General features: G+C 44.4%; 1 protein-coding gene across 2 annotated transcripts in view; it reads right to left on the reverse strand.

Moving 5' to 3' along the window:
• The window catches only part of ARHGEF3 (Rho guanine nucleotide exchange factor 3), a 324,746-nt gene that overhangs the window by 160,560 nt on the left and 139,695 nt on the right, over positions 1-24,491 (reverse strand). For both annotated transcript variants that reach the window (XM_077278523.1, XM_077278521.1), the window contains one exon: positions 11,908-11,976. In XM_077278523.1, coding sequence (XP_077134638.1) covers positions 11,908-11,976 — 69 coding nt within the window. The remainder of the gene's footprint in view (positions 1-11,907; positions 11,977-24,491) is intronic.

Below are 24,491 nucleotides of genomic sequence, written 5' to 3' on the forward strand. Positions count from 1 at the left end.
TCAACCTCTATCATGCGTGTATTGAACTTTGCAGTGAAAAAAACCAACACAATCTATTAAAGAAGAATAAATGAAGCAGAAAGTAGACCAAATGAGTAAAAACCCAAAACATATTATTCTAAAATGCTTAATTCTCCCAAACACACAACAGCCAAGAAAACTCAGGTTCCTTCAGTTGCAGAGAAGGTGTGTAATCTTTCGGTCTTCCAACTAGAAAACTTTAAAAGGTGCAGCCACCGACGTCCCCGAATGCGAGAGATAATATAGTTTTAATAAGATCCAGCCATTGGGAGTGACCAGACTAGTCCGGCTCTGCCCCTGGCCGGCTCTTCCCAGCGCTGCTACAGGTGATTGACAGGTCTATACCTATGTACAGAAAAGGGAAAGACCTGTCAATCACCTGCAGCGGCGCTTGAAAGATCCGGCTGGGTGTGGAGCCGGACTAGTCTTGTCTCTCCTTATGATCCCTGGCTGGACCTTCATAGCATATCATTAGTGATGAGCGAACGGGCTCGGATAAGGCGTTATCTGAGCATGCTCGGGTGCTAACAGGGTGTCTTCAGCGTGCTTCAGCATGCTTGAGCTTACTGCATACTGTGTAATTATAAAGTTCAATGTGTAAGTTGTATACACTGAGCTCCTAAGCTTCCCCTAGTGGTGTCACTGTCTACAGATCCCAAAAGTTTATTTTAAAAGTTTATTCTCATCAGATGGATTAGTCATCAACTTTAAAGCTGTGGAAAGCCCCTTAAAGTGCTTTATCTGATGACAATTGTTATAGCATGTTCTTTACACAATCAATTCTTAACAAATCTTAATGTAAATGTGATCAGGATCTTCGGACCCCTATCAGTAAGTTATTCAGTGCATATCTTTGTGTTAAACACCTTTTTTCCCCAAAATTATTTCTAAACACCATTAATTAAGTACGGGGGGTGTAGAAGCCCCATCCCCCACACTGCTCCTGTTTTTATTTCCTTCTGCATTAGGAGATTGGCAAATAAAGTGTGAAATGATAATAAACCCTATTGTTGTGATCGGTCCGACCCCAGCTAATTCTTAAGAATGCAAATACACAAAAACAACCTTCTCATCTGTGAGCACAAACCAAGCACCGACAGACATGTCATGTCACGCCAACACATGAAGTGCGAGAAATTCCGTCTGACACAACAGATGGCTCCTAATTGATCCTCAAGAGAAATATGTTGTCTGAGTGTTCACCTAGATCACAAATCGCCATTATAAGGGAACAATTCAGAAATATCGTACATTGCAGTTTAGCATAAATATTTTGTTTAAAAATCCAGTAGAGAAGTATTATTACTAGAAGGTCGGATTGAGGCGCCAAGGGCCCACCAGTTACCAACTCTAGGACCCCCTTAGGGTTAGGGTAGATTGTTAAATGAGTAAGATGCCGCCTTTGTCTGTACAGAGTGATCCAAGTATATAATGCCAAGTACTGCTCATATATGAGAATGGTGATCCACACTTGTACAGGGGCCCACCGGAGGATTCTCCTGTTCTCCGGTGGGCCAGTCCGAACCTGCGTACTAGTGATCGCGTTCTTCTCAAATATCCAATATCCCATCTGTAGATCATCGTATGTATAAAATAAAACGTTCAAACTTCATCATACCACCAATCCTTGACACCGGACAAATGTTAAAAGTTTCAAAAATTAATTAGGCTAGGTTCAGATTGCGTTAGTGCAATCCGTTTAGCGCGAGCGCTAGCGGATTGCGCTAACGCAATGTCTTTTTCGGGGCCGCGTTCAGGGGTCGCGTTAACGTCCCCGCTCTCGCAGATCCCCGATCTGCGAGAGCGGGGAACGGACCTCTGGCGCGCCGCGGACGCTGCAAGCAGCGTCCGAGGCGCGCTACAAAAGACCGGCACATCGCTAGCGCGTGCCGAAAATGACACGCGCTAGCAATGCGCTCTAACATTGCCGGCAATGGGAGCGCTAACGGACGCGGTGCACGGCGTTAATTTCGCCATGCAACGCTGTCCGTTAGCGCTATCCCATTAACGCAATGGGAACCTAGCCTTATTCATTTGGAACCTCGCGTAAAGGGGTTGGTGTCTCCATGCTATCCATAGCTATTCCTACAGAAATTGATCTTGAACACTGGTAACTGGTGGTGCCGGTCAGTTTCCAAGATGTTTATTCTGAAAAAATCACAATACTACTTAAAGGGTTATTCTCACGTTTACAGACAGGTAGAAAGTGAGAAATCAAGCAAGTTTGCTATTGACTTACTAGTTCTATTTTCTCCTATTCTCCTCCTATCCCTGACTTTCTCTGTGTTTGGTTACTAAACGTTGCAGTAATGGTGGACGAACAGGCACAGTGCTTACAAGCTCTTTACTATTGAGCTTGTAAGCACTTGCTGGGATTACTGGAGTAGAGCACTGTTAGCTCAGGACCCATGTGTCCACCTTGACCTTGGTCTTGGAGGACCCACCTCACCAGGTGAGCCAAAACACTTGGGAGCAGTGGTGCTGCTGAAGATATAGCTTGTGACAAACCCTTTGAATGTGGCTTTGTGCACACTGACCTAGTTGTAAGTCAATGCTTAAGTGTGAACACTTGTGGCATTTTTTTTTACACTTTTGGTGCATATGTGTCCTACCGTTTCGCCCCCCCCCCCCCCCCCCCAAATGCTTCATGTCCTAAATGTGATACTTAAAAAAAAATACCATGGGCTTTTTTGTTAAAGAGCAAAAAAATACACCTAAAAATGAATTTATGCACCAAAAAAGCACAAGAAAAAATTCCTGTAACAAAGTTATGAAATTCTCGTAATTTTTTTTGTTACAAGCAAATAAATGCTGCAAAAAAACCTACTGAAGGAAACCTTGACAGATGGTGTCATGAAGACAACCTTAGTTCATATATGTTATAAGGGCAAAATAAACGTGTAGAGGAGGGTCCTGAAAGGAAGCCCCCTGTATAAACTTAATTACAAAGGTGTCCAATCATCCGAATGGACCATACATAATAATACATTACACCGGTGGTTAATGAAGGGAAAATGTAATCGCTCGGAAACTGATAAAGAAAAGCCCTTTTCTCCGTTCAGGTTCTTCAATGATTCTGAACCTCTTGGTCACATGGACCCAAATTGCACTGGAACATAAACACCAAGAACAGTCCTATCACACATGCAGTGTTTTCGTTAAAAGTCCCTTTGAATCAAAGCCTTTCCGGATCAGCGTGTAATTTACTTGTCAAAATCTACGTCCTTGTAATGAAAAACATCAATAGCAAAAGAGAATGTGATTTCTATCAAGGTTTAAGTCCTTGAATTTAAGCCAGACGGGAATATTCCACTCGGCTTCCAAACATGTAAGGAAAGTGTAGAAATAATGTAATACTCAAGATAATGGATGAATGAATGGAGAATTGTATGGGCGAAAGATGGAAAAAGGGACCAAGAAAATACTGGGACAAAATAATTGTCACATGTAAAGGTATCCAATTGCTGTAAGCGCTTGTTTTAATATTTCAGCTTGCTTCATGATCGGAAAAATAGCCAAAACAAGGTGAAGATGAAGACCAGCAACCCGATGGCTTGATACTATCAAGATAACGGTGGAGAAGACCCTGATGGACCTATCTAGGTTTGCACAAGATCGATCTTCCTACAGACACATCCATCAAATTGCCATGGCTTGAGATCAAGCTGATCTGTGTGAAGATCTCAGGTTGTGGGTTGTAATATGGCAGGATAACCATGTAACTATTTTTATTCCTTACATTCTTGGTCTTACAGCAATTCCGGAGAGATGGCCAAAATCCAATGCCCTCAGTCTACAAGTTCCCAACCCGGGATTAGTAGTTTCATTGCCCCCGTACCAGGTGATACCCACTGTCTCCCACCTTTTGGTTGGCCCACAGCTTTTGGTATCTCCTGCCATTATAGTATGTAGTCCACGGTCCATACCACGACCGTAGCACATGTCTCCCGTTCGAGATGGTAACAACAGTCCTTAAGATAGTTCCTCACATCCAGATGATAGCCATCACGACCGTAGCACGTGTGTCAATCTCCAGCCGGCAACCCATCTCCAATCTCCATAGGCCATCAGCACAGGGACACCAGGACCTCATCAACAGATCCACGCTCCTCGGTTTCACTGCACCAACTCCCTCACTAAACATGTGGCATAGATATAAATTTAGCGTGCACTCTGCCTGATAAGGCCAGGTGCTGGTGTAATGGACTGAACGGCCCCAATCTAGACAATTTTTAAAGTTTGTGCCGTGAACTTTAAAAATTATCTAAACATGTGGCATAACAGTTTGTTATGTACAGTGGTGCATAGAGGCTGTAGGAACCAAATGATCCAACTTTTTACAAAATTGTGTTAAAAATGTTTTGTTTTTCAGCCCAAAATATATGTATTTAATTAAAAAAAAAAAAGTAATTTAAAGGCAGTGCTCTATCTCACACAGATCAATTTGATCCTACTATTAAAATGGCCTCATAACGAGGCACCTACTTAGCTTGCTCATTGTCTTGCCTCTGGTTTGCACAATAAAGATCACACTTGTATATAAAACTTTCTATTTTGAGGTTTTGAGGTTCGTCCGACCTTAAAACTATGCCACCATTCACCTTTCCAGTAATTCCAAAGATCAAACACTTTTTTTTTTTTTTTGCAGATCCTGAAAGAAGACATGCGGGTTTGAAAATTTCCATTGACCATCGGCTTCTCTAAATAAAAGGCGCACATCAAACCTTTACATACAAATATTTGGGACATGGATATAAAAAGAGCTTTGAGTTCACACAAACTGACAGATCCCTATTTCCGATATTACTGAAATAAAAGTGAAGAAGGAACACAGATGTTTGGGAAGGAATGTGCGCTGTCATTTGTTTTAGTCTTTGCTCTTAAGTCTATTTATTGGGGAGGAATTAGGGGGGGAAAAATGCATACAATGAAATATAACCAAGAATGCGGAGTCACTATAAATACCTTTCCTGGTTTTGTTCTGTTTCATTTCCAAAGCTTTGAGCCAAATCACAAGATCTGCTCCTCTCAGCACCAGTCAGCTCTGCGCTCCCCTGTGTATTCCCATTATATTCTTCTATTCTCACCTGCCAAGTTTTTACGGAATATTCGCACCGCTCTGTAAACAGAAAAGCTGATAGGACTCGATACATCTCGGTTCTGATAGATGAGGTCAAACCATTCACTTTATTAAAGTATTTAATCGTTTGCTACGCAGAATCACAAGCTTAGCTCTACGAAAACCCAAGACCACTTTAACCTATAAATGACCAGGCTTTAAAGGAATTTTCTACTTTAAAGGGGTTGTCCAGGTTAGGCAAAAAGTCTGCAGTCATTCTATGTGTCTCACATCGCGCGTTGCCAGGATTCTCGGGGGCCGGGCCATTATGTGACCTCAAGTATGCGATTTGCATTCTTCTGGCCACATTCCGACTAGACTTTCAATAAACTTGCATTGTGCAAGGCCACGCTCAGCTAGTCGGCCTGTGCCCATGTGTATGCAAATCACATACTTGCGGCCACACGCCTGTCTGCTACCGATATCGGAGACTTTTCACAGTGAGCAGTATGCGTGAAATGAGGAATAAGAAGTCTGCAGTTACATAGAGTGACTGCAGACTTGTAGCCTAAGACTGAACAATCCCTTTAATACATGCATAAAAGTTAGGGCTCATGCAGATGTCTGTGCTAATCAGGCCGATCTCGGACTGCAATGCACAGACTGACCGAAGCATGACAGTTACATTTATATTGTCTCTATGAGGCTGTGACATTCGGGTCGGGAAAGCCGCGGCCGGTCCGCGCATTACAGTCTGACATCGACCAGATTTGCATTGACATCTGCATGAGCCTTAACTGATATCTTAACATCTGACCCCTTATGACTATCCAACAATGAGCAATAAAAACTCAAATTTAGCCTCCTGGTCAAAAGTTGAGACCGGTATCTAAAGTGGTTTGTCCACCTTTGTGGAATTTTTATTTATTTACTTACATGTTTCTTTTTGGGGCTAAAAATCATTTCTACAATTGGGTCTTATTAAATAATTCACGCCATTTGCCTGCTATAGCCTATGTGTTGTACTATCTATTTCTGGCTGCAGAGTGAGTTCACTGAGGCTCCATCAATGAGCTGGTTTTGATGGGAGAGTCTGCACTGATTGGCTTTTCGTTTCCTTATTCTACTTTAATGTGGTGTGTCATCATAAATCAGCTGAGAGGGGCTCAGAAAAAGACAGATAAAAGAGTTACAAACGCCCCGACAGTCCATCATAGCTGGTGGATCGACAGATTCTTAACTCATTCTGCAGCTTGTGTAACTCAGAGGATATTGAAGGAAAAGGTGCAACATTTTTAATGAACCCAATTGCAAAAAGGAAGTAAAAAGTTTAAAAAAAATTGACTCACAAAAGTTGACAATCTGTTTGCCCCGATCTAAACTTAACCAACCTTATCTTTCCATGGGCAAATGCTGAAAGAGTCCCCCTTGGGTCTATTTTGAGGCCCGATAGCACATAGAAAGATTTAGTACTATAGTCAGGGACCATCTCGATTGGGGTCACTTTGTCGCGGTGGGGTGGCTTTTACTCTCTGTTGTTCAAAATAGTGTCCACTAAGAATAATTAAAAAAAACTGATTTTGATAGCTTTATCTACTACATTGCAAAACTTTCTATACCAAATAACTTAAAATTTGCAGACAGTATCCCACGGGCTTCACTTACACTTATGGATGGTTACAGAAAACGTATTACTGGCATAACAAAAATACTGTAAAAGTAAGAGAAAATTGTTCTCAATGTCACATATATCTCCAGGGTATTTGTCTGCGTCATGTAGCAAGTGACTCGGGCAACAAGAATGAAGAGTATTTGGCAGAAATCACTTTCTTTTGTCACCACCTTCAAAGTGATTTCTGCCCACGTTGGATGAAGCGTCACAATATCCAAGCCTAAGTATACAGATGACATTGTGTACAGAAGTGTGTTGTTGTATCACTTCTAGGAGTCACATAATGACGTACGTTCTAAATTCTAAAATTGGAAATATTCTCGCGATCTGTATAGAGGTTTGTGCACAGATCACTAGACTATTTCCAATTTCAGTATTTGGCATGTACCTTATATAGGCGAGCAAAAAGGTCACAAAGAATCAATAGCACAAAGTCTTAGCGAAGAGAAGGAAGTTGGTAGAAGTACTTTGGAGAATGTCTGTAGTTGTATGTATCTGTAGCTGACATGTATGTGTAGAATGAAGAAGGCATTGCCATGCTGAGCCTCGGGCTGCGATCCCTGGATGTTTTCATGTTTGCAATCCTATAGACACACCTCATGAGGAAATCAAGTTAACGTTGCCTAAAGCTGGACAAATGCAGACCAGTTTTTTTGCACAAAGAAGATCTTAAAAGGAAACCATGTCCCCAAATGCTATTAACCTGCATATATGTGGTCAATGAGTAGGTTAATAGCATTACAATACTGCCCGGCTGCTGTACTGAAATCGCGGCTCAAGGAAGAAAATTAACTTTATTCCTCCCTGGAGCCGCCGGCTTTCAGTCGTAGGGTTGTGCAGGAGCAGCTTCAGTCACCACAATGTGATGGGCAGGTGCAAGTACGTCTTGGCACTTTGACTGACAACTTGTTCTGCACAAATACGCTGCAGAGAGAGCTATCAATCAAAGCGCTGGGGACAGCTTATAACCGCCGCTCACTGTGTACTGCTTGGTGACTGTAGACACACCGGTGCACCTCTATGACTGAAAGCCGGCGGCTCCTGGGAGGAATAAAGTTAATTTTCTCCCAGAAGCCACTCATTCAAAATGGTGGCAGGGCAGCATTGGAATGCTATTAACCTGCAGATTAACAATAAATCAGCAGGTTAATAGTGTTCAGGGAACTGACTGTCAGGGTGAATTTTCCAAGAAAAGTATCTGTATGGCTGTGTAGATCATAGAACAACAAAAAAATGATACCCGTCTCGTAGTACTCTGGCGTACAAGCACTGAAAAACTGAGATTTAAAGGGGTCATCCGATACAATTTTTCTATTCTAATGGGCCTAAGAACTGACAGGCAGGTAGTCACTGACCAATCCTGCTGGCAATTTTGCTACTTAACGTCAATAGAGCAGCTTTTCCTCTTCTGCTCTGAAATTTGTAGGGGCATGACTGTCGACGTTATGCTGATTGGCAGCAGGGATCCGGCTGTCAATCAGCATGACATCAACAGAGACGCCCATCTTTGATTTCAGCAGAAGCTGCAGAATCGCCGGCAGGAGCGAGCTGCGACCACTCTGAGCCGGCAGAGATTGATGTTGGACAGAACAAGCGGGCAAATAATTTTTTGCATTGAAAGACTTCCCACCAGTATGAAACTTTTACATCACTAATTCTTACATGGCAGGGCACTTTCAAATGCAAATGTAATTGATTATGGCTGCAAAAATGCCTGCAATTAATATTAGCACAGTGTAAGGATACACCTTCGCCTTTATATTATGATCAGTGAAGCATCGCATAAATAATTGATACATGTGTCATGAATGACGTCAGAGCTGCAGACTATAACAGACACTGGGACTCACTGCTGGACCTGGGAAGGGTGAGTAATGCGCATGTTTTTAAAATTAATTTTCACGTTGGAGTTGTGCCCTGAATCGTTATCAGTAACAGTGTCATTGCAGTGCGAATGACAAGGTTACTCAGCACCTCCGAATAAAGTAAAAAATGGGCAGGTGCAAATCTGCTGTGAATGCAATGCAAAAGCAAACACGAAAGATAAAGAAGACCCCTGTACGCTAATATACAAGAACATGTTATGTTGTTAGAATAATTTAGAAGATATTTTGCTAACTTACTGCTAATATTCGGTATATGTTGCTGAGCCAATAAAAATGGGTTTAATATTCCTAAAAGGATTTACATTGAGGTCGTCATATTGTGGTAGGTGGGCTTATACAAATTGATCATAATGTGTTCTAAGCACAAGAACCTTAAACTGGGCCCCGGGTGGGGAGCATTATACAAGAAAGGGGCCCAGATGAGGAGCATTATACAAGGAAGGGGCCAAGGATGAGGAGCATTATACAAGGAAGGGGCCCGGATGGGGAGCATTATACAAGGAAGGGGCCCAGATGAGGAGCATTATACAAGGAAGGGGCCCGGATGGGGAGCATTATACAATGAAGAGGATCAGGATGGGGAGCATTATACAAGGAAGGGGCCCAGGATGGAAAGCATTATACAAGGAAGGGGCCCAGATGAGGAGCATTATACAAGGAAGGGGCCCGGATGGGGAGCATTATACAATGAAGGGGCACAGGATGGGGAGCATTATACAAGGAAGGGGCCCAGGATGGGGAGCATTATACAAGGAAGGGGCCCGGATGGGGAGCATTATACAAGGAAGGGGCCCGGATGAGGAGCATTATACAAGGAAGGGGACCAGGATGGGGAGCATTATACAAGGAAGGGGCCCAGGATGGAAAGCATTATACAAGGAAGGGGCCCAGATGAGGAGCATTATACAAGGAAGGGGCCCGGATGGGGAGCATTATACAATGAAGGGGCACAGGATGGGGAGCATTATACAAGGAAGGGGCCCAGGATGGGGAGCATTATACAATGAAGAGGATCAGGATGAGGAGCATTATACAAGGAAGGGGCCCGGATGGGGAGCATTATACAATGAAGAGGATCAGGATGAGGAGCATTATACAAGGAAGGGGCCCGGATGGGGAGCATTATACAATGAAGAGGATCAGGATGAGGAGCATTATACAAGGAAGGGGCCCGGATGGGGAGCATTATACAATGAAGGGGCACAGGATGGGGAGCATTATACAAGGAAGGGGCCCAGGATGGGGAGCATTATACAATGAAGAGGATCAGGATGAGGAGCATTATACAAGGAAGGGGCCCAGATGGGGAGCATTATACAATGAAGAGGATCAGGATGAGGAGCATTATACAAGGAAGGGGCCCGGATGGGGAGCATTATACAATGAAGAGGCTCAGGATGGGGAGCATTATACAAGGAAGGGGCCCAGGATGGGGAGCATTATACAATGAAGAGGATCAGGATGAGGAGCATTATACAAGGAAGGGGCCTGGATGGGGAGCATTATACAATGAAGAGGATCAGGATGAGGAGCATTATACAAGGAAAGGGCCCAGGATGGGGGAGCATTATACAAGGAAGGGGCCCAGGATGGGGGGTATTATACCAGTAAGAAGCCCAGAATGAACCAGAGTTCCTGCAATCTGTTCCTTTGCTTCCCCTTCTAGAAGACGGACACCGATACTTCTTCTGCATCCACCTGTCCTCCAGCCATTTCCTATATTTCGCGTCTCACCTGCTTTTTTCAAACATTTCCCCAGGATACATTACATTATGACGCTATACAGGGTCATTGGTCTTTACCTCTTCCAGTATCTTCAGTTGATACACAGATCATTTTATATTCTTTCTCCATACCACGCCAGTAATGCTATATATGCCGTTGGCAGCATTGCGTGACACCCACCACATTTGGCATTCATTATTGGACTGGTTTTCTTTTAGAATGGTCCCATGAGGAGTCCTATCACTAGGTCTCCTCAATTAGAGCCCGTACCCCATGGGTGTCTTATTCAGCCAGCAAAAACCCTGCTGTGTGCTGATGAGGGGCAAAACTCTGAAACCGAGGTCTGTAGATGAGGTCTGGTTTTGGATAACATCCCTGGTTATGTTGTAAGGATCGTTAAAGGGTCAAATATTGACTAGCAAGCATAGGGAGACATAGGGTAGGCGATGGCTCCTGGAAAAAAAGGAATGAAAAGTAGCTCTCCTCTAATAAGGAAGAAAGTGTTCTCTGCTGCCACACATCGGAGCGTAGCCCCCTATAAAGCAATATCCAGCTTTTTAACGAGTCTTTTCACGTTATTTAGAATATTTAGCTAATAAGGAAAAGTCATCATATATATACCGTACATAGCTATTTTGAGTTTCTCGTCCTTCATAAGTGCGGAGCATGACACTTTTGACGGAGTTCCTATTCTGTGACACTTGTTTCTGCTTTTCGTAACATTTTTGAGTTTTTCGTGGCCCCCATATTGATACTTTAATTTCTGCTCGAGCATACTTTATACTAGTACTCATATCTATTTAATGAAATCCATACTTTCAACTATCCTTGTACAAATCAATACAACAAGCGAATGTCAGAAACTTTGTCATTTATCTTATCAGAGAAATCTGCTTACTTCTCCACTTATAAGCCGCTTCTCCTTCACCTCCCTGCTGAACCCTTACAAATCTATCTTAGTCAACACAAGATGGACTTTCAATTCAATGAGGAGTCAGGTTACATAGCAAAGTCTGCGAAAAACTGAACAGGGAAACTGATTGTGCATATTCTAGCTAGTTTATGCCAGAGCTGGATTCCCATCTACACTGCTCAGTCACGCTACTGTATAATGTCTTTTGTCTTGTGCAAAAATTCCTCTTTCTTTTTGTTTAGTGAATGGGAAACATCAGAACAGTTATTCTCTACCTAGTAGCTCAGAGACAATGTAAAATTAGAGATAGAGCCTGCAGAGGGGAAGCTAGTGAAAAATGCAGGAGACAAGTCGCCTAATGTCCAGAGATAGTGTTATTCCTAATGGACAAACACATGACAACGTTATCTGAAAACATACTTGAAAGTAAAGCTCCCCTTTACATTTATAACCATAAGTCAATGTTGTGTGATCTTGAGCAGAGGCGTCCTGTGCTGCCTAATCTCTTTTTCCACAGTCCAACAGAAGCAAATTGTGAAAGTGAAGCAGCGATATCTTCATCACTGCCGTAGCTCCATTAACATCAAGTTTCTTGGATACAAAAGTCAATTAAAACAAAACAAGAACTCACATCATTCCTGCCGAGGCTGCACACGCTGCGAGCGTCATCCTGATCCTGGGAACTCTGCTTCCTTTTCCTCTGCGAATCAAACACACACAAAAAATAAGTCTCAAATTCCTCTGGTCACAGCAATCATGTATTTACGACACACTGTACTCGCTGTGTTATTAGTTGCATAAGTAACAGACGTCAATAAATACAGTTTTTTTCCCACATTATCATTTTTTTTCTTTTTGACCAAAACAGCTAAAAATACATCACTGAAGACGATCACAAATTTTCAGCTGACAGAAACAAAGATTGCAGGATTTGTAATATGCAGAGCACTTAGACTTAGGCTGCCACTATATGTAATGTCTAAAATGGTCCTTAAAGGGAACCTGTCACCATAAAAAACGCTATTAATCTGCAGAAGTGGGGTTAATCTGCAGGTTAATAGCGCTACCTACCTGCTCGGCGCCTGCACTTAGCCGAACGCTGCGGGGAGAAAATTTACTTTATTCCCCCATCAGCATTCTCAATTCAGTCATGGGGGGTCTGGAATGTGGTTTAGTATCTGGCTCTGGTTGAGTATACAGAGCGGCGGCTGTAACCGCGCCCCCTGACTGTGACTGTAACCATGCCCTGAACCTTACTGTAACCACTCCCACGGCCCTGACTGTAATCGCTCCCCTGGCCCTGACAGTATAACCACTCCCACGGCCCTGACTGTAACCGCTCCTCCGGCCCTGACTGTAACCGCTCCCCTGGCCCTGACAGTAACCGCTTCCCCGGCCCTGACTGTAACCGCTCCCCTGGCCCTGACAGCAACCGCTCCCCGGCCCTGACAGCAACCGCTCCCCTGGCCCTGACAGTAACCGCTCCCCCGGCCCTTAATATAACCGCTCGCCCGGCCCGACTGTAACCATTCTCCCGGCCTTGACTATGACCGCTTCGCCGGCCCTGACTGTAACAGCCCCCCCCGGCCCTGACTATAACTGCAGCCTTGGCCCTGATTGTAACAGCTCCCCCGGCCCTGACAGTAACCATTTCCCCGGCCCTGACTGTAACTACTCCCCCGGCCCTGACTGTAACTGCTCCCCCAGCCCTGACTGTAACTACTCCCCCGGCCCTGACTGTAACTGCTCCCCCAGCCCTGACTGTAACTACTCCCCCGGCCCTGACTGTAACTGCTCCCCCAGCCCTGACTGTAACTGCTCCCCCGGCCCTGACTGTAACCATACCCCGGCCCTGACTGTAACTGCTCCCCCGGCCCTGACTGTAACTACTCCCCCGGCCCTGACTGTAACTGCTCCCCCAGCCCTGACTGTAACTACTCCCCCGGCCCTGACTGTAACTGCTCCCCCAGCCCTGACTGTAACTGCTCCCCCGGCCCTGACTGTAACCATACCCCGGCCCTGACTGTAACTACTCCCCCGGCCCTGACTGTAACTGCTCCCCCGGCCCTGACTGTAACCGCTCCCTGGCCCTGACTGACATTGCCGCTGCATTTTTCTTTTACTTTTCCCCTTTATTGTTACAGAGACACTACATGAATATTATAGCTTTATGTTTGTTTTTCAATATTGTGAAATTTGTTGCATAGGATTCCAATAAAACAACAAACATTTGTTTTGCACTTTTCTCACAGTATAGTCATATAAACTCTGATAGGAAAAAAGACAGAGGACGGTGGAGACTCCGACACCTGAGGCTGACAAGTCTTGCTTGTACACACTTCTCGGTGAATAGACATATCCTGCCTCCGTACAACAAACATGTCACCAATTGTAGGGACAGGAAACGAGGAAGGAAGAGAACGTTGTACACAAATGTCACCCGGTATGGGACGTCTTCTTCTCTGCTGTCAAGTTGTGTGATTTTCCTGCAGTGCGGCACGTTGTGATTTCACAAGAAAAGCTCTCACATTTCCCCTATGAACAATCCTTTCCGTCCCGACTATGAGAAAATCAGTTTATCACAGTCCATTTAATTGGCGCTCTGTGGAGTTGCGGAGAATTAGATGGGAAAGGTGAGGTGATCGGTGTTTTTGCAGCTGTCATGTTGGGCTCTGCCGCAGCGCCAGGTACCTCTGGACGGAGCTGTGGAATTGTCATTTCCCATTTGGAAAAATCATCTTTATAAATCTTCTTGACGGGTCAGTGTATCAGGTAGCTTCATAGGAAATCGTAAGCTTTCAAATCAAAGAAAACATATGAAATATGTATTAAGAAAGGATAGCATATGTCACGCTCAGCTGAGCCCTCCTGATCGCGCGCAGAACAGCAAAGTCCTGCGCTGCGCCAGGAACCTGTCATACTATCTGATACAGACGTATACGGTACATTTCTTTGGAAAGCTGCCCTAGTGCAGAATGTCAGCTGGGAACAGTTGTAATAATACTGCAAACTTCCACCAGGTCTTGCTACAATGTCATGTCTTATTTGTATGTAACATTGGGGTCGCAGATCGCTCCGAGCACAAATTTTGTGCAAGACATTAGCAACTAATTTCTAATGGTGCAGCGGAAAGATGCTGTGATATTATAGGGGATTACCAATTAAAGCAACTTATCACTGGTGATAAGCGAACGTGCTGGGATAAGGTGTTATATGAGCATGCTCGGGCTAAAACAGAGCGTCTTCGGCGTGCTCGAATAATATATTTAAGTCTCAGTGGCTGCATGTCTCACTGCTGTTAGACAGCAGCAACACATGCAGGCCTGTTTGTTAGGCAATCCCTGCATGTTTTGCAGCTGTTGAACAGCCGTGAGACATGCAGGTGCAGGGAATCGAACATATTATTCATGCACGCCGATACGGAGTTCATCTGCAGGTTATTAGCATTAGGCAGCTGCTTGGCTGCAGTACTGAAAGAGCGAATCCTGGGAGAAAATTAACTTCATTCTTCCAGGGAGCCGGCGGCTTTCAGTCATAGAGACGTTCCAGCATGGTCACAGTCACGGCTCACTATACTGTAATCAATCCATGTAAGCACACCCGGGTCTTAGACTGACAGCTGGCACCGAACAGATGCACTGCAGAGAAAGCTGTCAGTCCAAGTGCCGGTGTGTGCTTACAGTAGCTGCTCACAAAGCTGTACTGCGCTGGAACGTCTCTATGACTGAAAGCTGGCGGCTCCCAGGAGAAATGAAGGTAATTTTCTCCAGGGAACCTCACTTTCAGTACTGCGGCCGGGCACCCTCCTATCGCTATTAATATGTGAATTAACTTCAGATCTGCAGGTATCAAACTGTCAAGTTACTTGTGCTGTTTTGATTGCTTCCTATTAAAGATAATGCGCCAATGGGCAACAAACACCCCAAAATAAAGGCACAAATCTGACCTACACTCAAGTGACAAACAAAACTCATTTGTCTCTGAGCGCATCTTTCATGCATAACATAAAAATGATCATTTGTGGGCAGCACATCCTCTGCTGCAAACCGGGGAAGTGTTACCGGCAATTATGTAAAGGGTTTCCTATAAACATTCACACAAAAACCTAACAATGGGTGCAACACATAAATGTTTTCAAGCATACACCAATCCACTACATTGTCCGTCAGTGCGTGTTGTAATCTAAGGCCGGAGTCATATAAACATATGAAAAATCGGTCCGAGTCTCCCTGCTGAGAGTGGCACGAGTGTAATGCGAGCACAATACGATTTCTCACACCTAGCATCCGATTTACATCCGAATGCAGCAGGATTGCAATGCGATTTTAACATGTGCTTTTACACAGAGCAATTCTCTATGTCATTTACACGTCGTTTTCAAAAGAAATATTCGACAAAACACACACATATATATCTATATATATAATTGTCTAAGGTCCACTTCCGACTGTTTGTCTGTCTGTCCCGGAAATCCTGCGTCGCTAGCACAGCCCGTGCCGAGAATTAGTCCCTCCCTACTCCCGTCCAGTCAGTGCCTGGCGCCCGCTCCATTCTCCCCTCCGATGCGCGTGCGGCTGCCGCCAGCTTCCGTCCCAGAGATGCATTGCGAAATTACCCAGAAGACTTAGCGGTCTCGCGACACCGCTAAGTCATCTGGGTAATTTCTCATCTCTGGGAACGGAAGCTGGCAGCAGCCTCGCCGCTCGCACGCATCGGTGGACGCCGGAGGGTGAGTATATACCGTAACTATTTTTTATTTTAATTCTTTTTTTTAACAGAGATATGTGCCCACACTGCTGTATACTACGTAGGCTGTGTTATATACTGCGTGACTGATATATACTAAGTGGGCAGTGTTATATACTGTGTGGGCTGTGTTATTTACTACGTGGCTGCTATATACTACGTGGCAGCTATATACCACATGGCTGTGCTATATACTATGTGGCTGCTATATACTATGTGGCTGCTATATACTACGTGTCTGCTATATACTATGTGGCTGCAATATACTACGTGGCTGTGCTATATACTACGTGGCTGTGCTATATACTACATACTAAGTGGCTGTACTATATCCTGCACCCCGAACCCCCAATATCCAGCGCCCCGAACCTCCGACATCCTGCGACTAATTAGCGACAGACGCAGTCCAGCCGCGAAATGACGGGGGATTTAAACCACGCTTCACTGATTGGTCACGCACGGCCGGCCGCGACCAATCAGTGATTAATCAGATATGTAAACCACTTATATGTTAAAATAATGCGTCATGCACTAAAATTGACATAAATCATCCAAGAAAAGAAACAGTGCAAAAAAAGACTTTGTATAAAATTATTATTTTATTAGAATTATTGCATATATATAAAAAAACTAAATTTGATCAAATATAGCTGATATACAAAAACACAAATGTAATGGTAAAATTAGACGCCAACCAATCAACATACAATTCATTAATAACCCTCCACAATGGTATGAAATAAACCAGCACTAATTTCCACTAAAATAAAAAAATATATAATAAACTGTGCAAAAAAATGACAAAATTTTTTTTAATTAAAACAAAACACGTGTAAAAAAATATATATATATAATCCAAGTGCAATGTGCTATATAAAGTGCCAAAGTAATCACACCTGGGCCTATATTACACAGGCCCATAAAATTATATGCACTACCAAACAGGAGTAAGTGCAATGTGCTAAATAAAGTGCCCAAAAATACTGCTCAAAAAATATATATTACAACTGGGCCTATATTGCACAAGCCCATACAAAATAACTAATATAGAAAGTGCAAATGTGCTAAATAAAGTGGCTACACAGGCTCTATGCCAAGTCTATATTGCACTACATAATCACATAAGCACAGAAGATACCACTATAATGGTCATAAGGTGCTTAGTGCTAAAGACCCCGTCTCACATAGCGAGATTGCTAGCGAGATCGCTGCTGAGTCACAAGTTTTGTGACGCAACAGCGACCTCAGTAGCGATCTCGCTATGTGTGACACGTACCAGCGATCAGGCCCCTGCTGTGAGATCGCTGGTCGTGTCGGAATGGCCTGGACCTTTTTTTGGTCGTTGAGGCCCCACTGACATCGCTGAATCGGTGTGTGTGACACCGATCCAGCGATGTCTTCACTGGTAACCAGGGTAAACATCGGGTTACTAAGCGCAGGGCCGCGCTTAGTAACCCGATGTTTACCCTGGTTACCAGCGTAAATGTAAAAAACAAACAAACAGTACATACTCACCATCTGATGTCCGTCAGGTCCCTTGCCGTCTGCTTCCTGCTCTTACTGCCGGCCGTACAGTGAGAGCACAGCACAGCAGTGACGTCACCGCTGCGCTCTGCTCTCACTGTACGGCCGGCACTGTCAGAGCAGGAAGCGGACGGCAAGGGACCTGACGGACATCAGATGGTGAGTATGTAGTGTTTTTTTTTTTTTGGTAACCAGGGTAAACATCGGGTTACTAAGCGCGGCCCTGCGCTTAGTAACCCGATGTTTACCCTGGTTACCCGGGTGCTGCAGGGGGACTTCGGCATTGTTGAAGACAGTTTCAACGATGCCGAAGTCGTTCCCCTGATCGTTGGTCGCTGGAGAGAGCTGTCTGTGTGACAGCTCCCCAGCGACCACACAGCGACTTACCAACGATCACGGCCAGGTCGTATCGCTGGTCGTGATCGTTGGTAAATCGCTATGTGAGACGGGGCCTTTAAGTGCAAACAGTGCTGGACAGGTAAAATCAATTAACATACAAACATACCAGGGAGGATAAATTTGTTAAATAAATAAAGTGGCTCATAATACCTACATGTGTACAATACCCTACGTGCGTTTCGGCGCCTGCCTTCTTCCGGGGGGTGTAACCAATCAGTGATATTGGCGCGGGATTTAAACACCGCTTCGGTCATTGGTCGTGCCCGGCCGGCCGCGACCAATCAGCGACAGGCGCAGTCCAGCCGCGAATTGGCACCAGATTTGAACCGGGAGCAACCAATCAGCAATATTGGTGCGGAATTCAACCCCCACTCAGAGAGCAACGTATATACATACATATTCTAGAATACCCGATGCGTTAGAATCGGGCCACCATCTAGTACTGTATATAATTGACTAAGGTCCACTTCTGTCTGATTGTCTGTCTGTCTGTCATGGAAATCCCGCGTCGCTGATAGGTCGCAGCCGGCTGGGCGCGACCAATCAGCGACAGGCACAGTCCGGCCGTGAATTGGCCCCTCCCTACTCCCCTCTAGTCAGCGCCCACATAGCATTTTAGCAGTCAATTAAACGGACTGCGCTACACAGCGGCATAACGCGGTGTAACGCTGTCCGTTAACACTGCTATTAACACTATAAGTGTGACCATCAATAGTAAAAACATATAATGTTAAAAATAATTAAAAAAAATAATTATATTCTCACCTTCCGGCGTCTGCGGCAGCCTTTCCCGCTCCTCGCAACGCTCCGGTCCCAAGAATGCATTGCGGCAATGACCCCAAATGACGTAGCGGTCTCGCGAGACCGCTACATCATCACGGGTTATTGCCGCAAGGCATTACTGGGAACGGAGCATCGCGAGGAGCATCGCTAAAGGCCTGGGCTGGATCCGGGGGCCACCGGAAGGTGAGTATATAACTATTTTTTATTTTAATTCTTTTTTAACAGGGATATGGTGCCCACATTGCTATATACTACGTGGGCTGTGCTATATACTACATGGGCTGTGCTATATACTGCGTGGCTGTGCTATATACTATGTGGCTGTGCAATATATTACGTGCCTGTGCAATATACTACGTGGCTGTGCTATATACTACGTGGCTGTGCAATATACTACGTGGCTGTGGTATATACTACGTGGGCTGTGTTATATGCTACGTGGGCTGTGAGACTCTTTCACCTGGGGCCCTCAAAAACCTGGAGCCGGCCCTGACTTCACTGACTGGTCGCGCCCGGCCACAAACAATCAGCGAAATATGCAGTCTGGCCACGAATTGGCGCGGAATTTGAACCACGCTTTTCTAATTAGTCGTGCCCGGCCAGCCGAAACCTGTGTATTCATTGCATTATTCTGAAATCTTCATAAATAAACTAGCCCCGAGGTTAGTAATGGAGAGGCATCAATAAGACGCCCCCATTACATATTCTAGAATACCCGATGCGTTAGAATCGGGCCAACATCTAGTATATATAATAGATAGATAGATAGATAGAATAAAAGCCGGCAATTCATGTGCACGTAGTGTAAAATCACAGAGTGACAGGTTAGAATAGATATATACACATAGAATACATAGATAAATATATATATATAGAGAGAGAGAGATGTCAGAGACACACACATTTATATACAGTGGGGCAGAAAAGTATTTAGTCAGTCAGCAATAGTGCAAGTTCCACCGCTTAAAAAGATGAGAGGCGTCTGTAATTTACATCATAGGTAGACCTCAACTATGGGAGACAAACTGAGTCAAAAAAATCCAGAAAATCACATTGTCTGTTTTTTTAACATTTAATTTGCATATTATGGTGGAAAATAAGTATTTGGTCAGAAACAAACAATCAAGATTTCTGGCTCTCACAGACCTGTAACTTCTTCTTTAAGAGTCTCCTCTTTCCTCCACTCATTACCTGTAGTAATGGCACCTGTTTAAACTTGTTATCAGTATAAAAAGACACCTGTGCACACCCTCAAACAGTCTGACTCCAAACTCCACTATGGTGAAGACCAAAGAGCTGTCAAAGGACACCAGAAACAAAATTGTAGCCCTGCACCAGGCTGGGAAGACTGAATCTGCAATAGCCAACCAGCTACAGTGGGAGCAATAATTAGAAAATGGAAGACATACAAGACCGCTGATAATCTCCCTCGATCTGGGGCTCCACGCAAAATCCCACCCCGTGGGGTCAGAATGATCACAAGAACGGTGAGCAAAAATCCCAGAACCACGCGGGGGGACCTAGTGAATGAACTGCAGAGAGCTGGGACCAATGTAACAAGGCCTACCATAAGTAACACACTACACCACCATGGACTCAGATCCTGCAGTGCCAGACGTGTCCCACTGCTTAAGCAAGTACATGTCCGGGCCCGTCTGAAGTTTGCTAGAGAGCATTTGGATGAGCCAGAGGAGTTTTGGGAGAATGTCCTATGGTCTGATGAAACCAAACTGGAACTGTTTGGTAGAAACACAACTTGTCGTGTTTGGAGGAAAAAGAATACTGAGTTGCATCCATCAAACACCATACCTACTGTAAAGCATGGTGGTGGAAACATCATGCTTTGTGGCTGTTTCTCTGCAAAGGGGCCAGGATGACTGATCCGGGTACATGAAAGAATGAATGGGGCCATGTATCGTGAGATTTTGAGTGCAAACCTCCTTCCATCAGCAAGGGCATTGAAGATGAAACGTGGCTGGGTCTTTCAACATGACAATGATCCAAAGCACACCGCCAGGGCAACGAAGGAGTGGCTTCGTAAGAAGCATTTCAAGGTCCTGGAGTGGCCTAGCCAGTCTCCAGATCTCAACCCTATAGAAAACCTTTGGAGGGAGTTGAAAGTCCGTGTTGCCAAGCGAAAAGCCAAAAACATCACTGCTCTAGAGGAGATCTGCATGGAGGAATGGGCCAACATACCAACAACAGTGTGTGGCAACCTTGTGAAGACTTACAGAAAACGTTTGACCTCTGTCATTGCCAACAAAGGATATTTTACAAAGTATTGAGATGAAATTTTGTTTCTGACCAAATACTTATTTTCCACCATAATATGCAAATTAAATGTTAAAAAAACAGACAATGTGATTTTCTGGATTTTTTTTTCTCAGTTTGTCTCCCATAGTTGAGGTCTACCTATGATGTAAATTACAGACGCCTCTCATCTTTTTAAGTGGTGGAACTTGCACTATTGCTGACTGACTAAATACTTTTTTTCCCCACTGTATGTATATATACACTGCTCAAAAAAATTAAGGGAACACTTAAACAACAGAATATAACTCCAAGTAAATCAAACTTCTATGAAATCAAACTGTCCACTTAGGAACCAACACTGTTTGACAATCAATTTCACATGCTGTTGTGCAAATGGAATAGACAACAGATGGAAATTATTGGTAATTATCAAGACACCCCCTATAAAGGAGTGGTTCTGCAGGTGGGGACCACAGACCACATCTTAGTACCAATGCTTTTTGGCTGATGTTTTGGTCACTTTTGAATGTTGGTTGTGCTTTCACACTCGTGGTAGCATGAGACGGACTCTACAACCCACACAAGTGGCTCAGGTAGTGCAGCTCATCCAGGATGACACATCAATGCGAGCTGTGGCAAGAAGGTTTGCGGTGTCTGTCAGCGTAGTGTCCAGCGGCTGGAGGAGCTACCAGGAGACAGGCCAGTACACCAGGAGACGTGGAGGGAGCCGTAGGAGGGCAACAACCCAGCAGCAGGACCGCTACTTCAGCCTTTGTGCAAGGAGGAACAGGAGGTGCACTGCCTGTGCCCTGCAAAATGACCTCCAGCAGGCTACAAATGAGCATGTGTCTGCACAAATGGTTAGAAACCGACTCCATGAGGATGGTCTGAGTGCCCAACGTCCACAGATGGGGGTTGTGCTCACAGCCCAACACCATGCAGGATGCTTGGCATTTGTCATAGAACACCAGGATTGGCAAATTCGCCACTGGCGCCCTGTGCTCTTCACAGATGAAAGCAGGTTCACACTTAGCACACATGACAGACGTGACAGAGTCTGGAGACGTCATGGCGAGCGATCTGCTGCCTGCAACATCCTTCAGCATGACCGGTTTGGCAGTGGGTCAGTATTGGCTTGGGGTCGGATTTCTTTGAAGGGCCGCACAGCCCCCCGTGCTCGCCAGAGGTAGCCTGACTGCCATTAGGTACCGAGATGAGATCCTCAGACCCCTTATGAGACCATATGCTGGTGCAGTTGGCCCTGGGTTCCTCCTAATGCAGGACAATGCCAGACCTCATGTAGTTGGAGTGTGTCAGCAGTTCCTGCAAGATGAAGGCATTGAACCTATGGACTGGCCCGCCCGTTCCCCAGACCTGAATCCGATTGAACACATCTGGGACATCATGTCTCGTTCCATCCATCAACGTCACGTTGCACCACAGACTGTCCAGGAGTTGGCGGATGCTTTAGTCCAGGTCTGGGAGGAGATCCCTCAGGAGACCATCCACCACCTCATTAGGAGCATGCCCAGGTGTTGTAGGGAGGTCATACAGGCACGTGGAGGCCACACGCACTACTGAGCATCATTTTCTTGTCTTGAGGCATTTCCACTGAAGTTGGATCAGCCTGCAATTTGATTTTCCACTTTGATTTTGAGCATCATTCCAACTCCAGACCTCCATGGGATATTAGTTGTGATTTACATTGATCATTTTTAGGTTTTACTGTTCTCAACGCATTCCTCTATATAATGAATAAAGATTTACAACTGGAATATTTCATTCAGTGATATCTAGGACTTGGGATTTTAGTGTTCCCTTTATTTTTTTGAGAAGTGTACATTAGATAGATAGATAGATAGATAGATAGATAGATAAGATAGAAGAGAAGAGGGTAATACCCATGGAGCTTCCCAGGCTATTAATATCAGCTCACAACTGTATACATAGCCTTTACTGGCTGGCAATTAAAATGAGGGACCCTAAAAAAAATGATACAGATGGATGGATTATATACAGTACATACACATAGAATAGGTAGATATACAGATGTCTGTGACAAATGCAATTAGTACAGTGTGTGTGCAGCTTACTGTACATGTATTTAATTAATAAAAGAAGATTTTTCTGAAAAAAATGGTGTGGGCTCCCACGTAATTTTCGTAACTAGCAGAGGGAATGCCAACGGCTGGGGGCCGATGTTTATAGCCTGAGAAGGGGGTAATGCCCATGGAGCTTCCCAGGCTATTAATAGCTCACAACTGTATACTTAGCCTTTACTGGCAATTAAAATAAGGGGACCCTAAAAAAAAAAATTATATAGGGTCTCCCTATAATTAATAACCAGCAAAGGTTATGCAGACAGCTGCGGGCTGATATTAATAGCCTAGGAAGGGGCCATGGATACTGCCCCCCTCCCCAGGCTAAAAACATCAGCTCTCAGCTGCCTCAGAAAAGGCGCATCTCTAAGATGCGCCAATTCTGGCACTTAGCCTCGCTCTTCCCACTTGCCTTGTAGTGGTGGCAAGTGGGGTGATAGTTGGGGGGTTGAAGTCACCTTTGTATTGTCAGATGACATAAAGCCCCGAGGTTAGTAATGGAGAGGCATCAATAAGACGCCCCCATTACTAACCCTATAGTCACATTGTATGAAAACACAGACACCCAGAATAAAGTCCTTTAATTGAAAGAATGACACAGACTCCTTTAATAAATCTTAATTAAGCCATACTTACGACCTCGCCCATTCCAAAGACGCCATTGTTATCTGCAAAAACAGTTAAAAAAAACCCCAATATTCCTCACCTTTCTGTAGAGAAGATGATAATCCATTTGTCCCACGACAGGTCTAGCTTTGCTACATCTAAATGGCAGGCTGCATGGTTGCATGATGTGACCATACAGCCTGTCATTCAACAGAGACACCGAGCAGCGTGTTCTCAGTGTCTCCCTGTGAACTCCTATTCCCTGTCTGAGCACACCGAGAGCGTGAGAAAGTTCTCATGCTCGCGGTGCCTTCAGACAGGTCCTGTGAGTTCACAGCTAATTAACTCACTTCACCTTTCTGACATCAATGTGAGTGCCTTGAGATTGTTGATATTTTTCAACAATTTTGGTTATCAGTTCCTCAGACAGTTCTCTTCTCCTATTCCTGTTCTCCATGCTTAGCATGGCACACACATAGACACGCAATGCAAATATTGAGTCAACTTATCCTCTTTATATCTGGTTTCAGATGTGATTTTCATATTACCCACACCTGTTACTTGCCTCAGGTGTGTTTGAATGAGCATCAAATGCTTGAAAAAAAGTTTTTTACCCAGAATTTTAGAAAGGTGCCAACAATTTTGTCAGGCCCATTTTGGGGGTTTTGTGTGAAATTATGTCCAATTTGTCTTTTTTTCTCTGTTTGTTTTGTGTTCTTCCATTACACACAAATGAAATAAACATGTATAACAAAATATGTGTAATTGCAATAATTTTCTGGGAAAAAGTATGTCATTTTCTGGA

This window comes from Ranitomeya variabilis, chromosome 8 (genome assembly GCF_051348905.1).
Source record: "Ranitomeya variabilis isolate aRanVar5 chromosome 8, aRanVar5.hap1, whole genome shotgun sequence".
Classification (NCBI taxonomy): Eukaryota; Metazoa; Chordata; class Amphibia; order Anura; family Dendrobatidae; genus Ranitomeya; species Ranitomeya variabilis.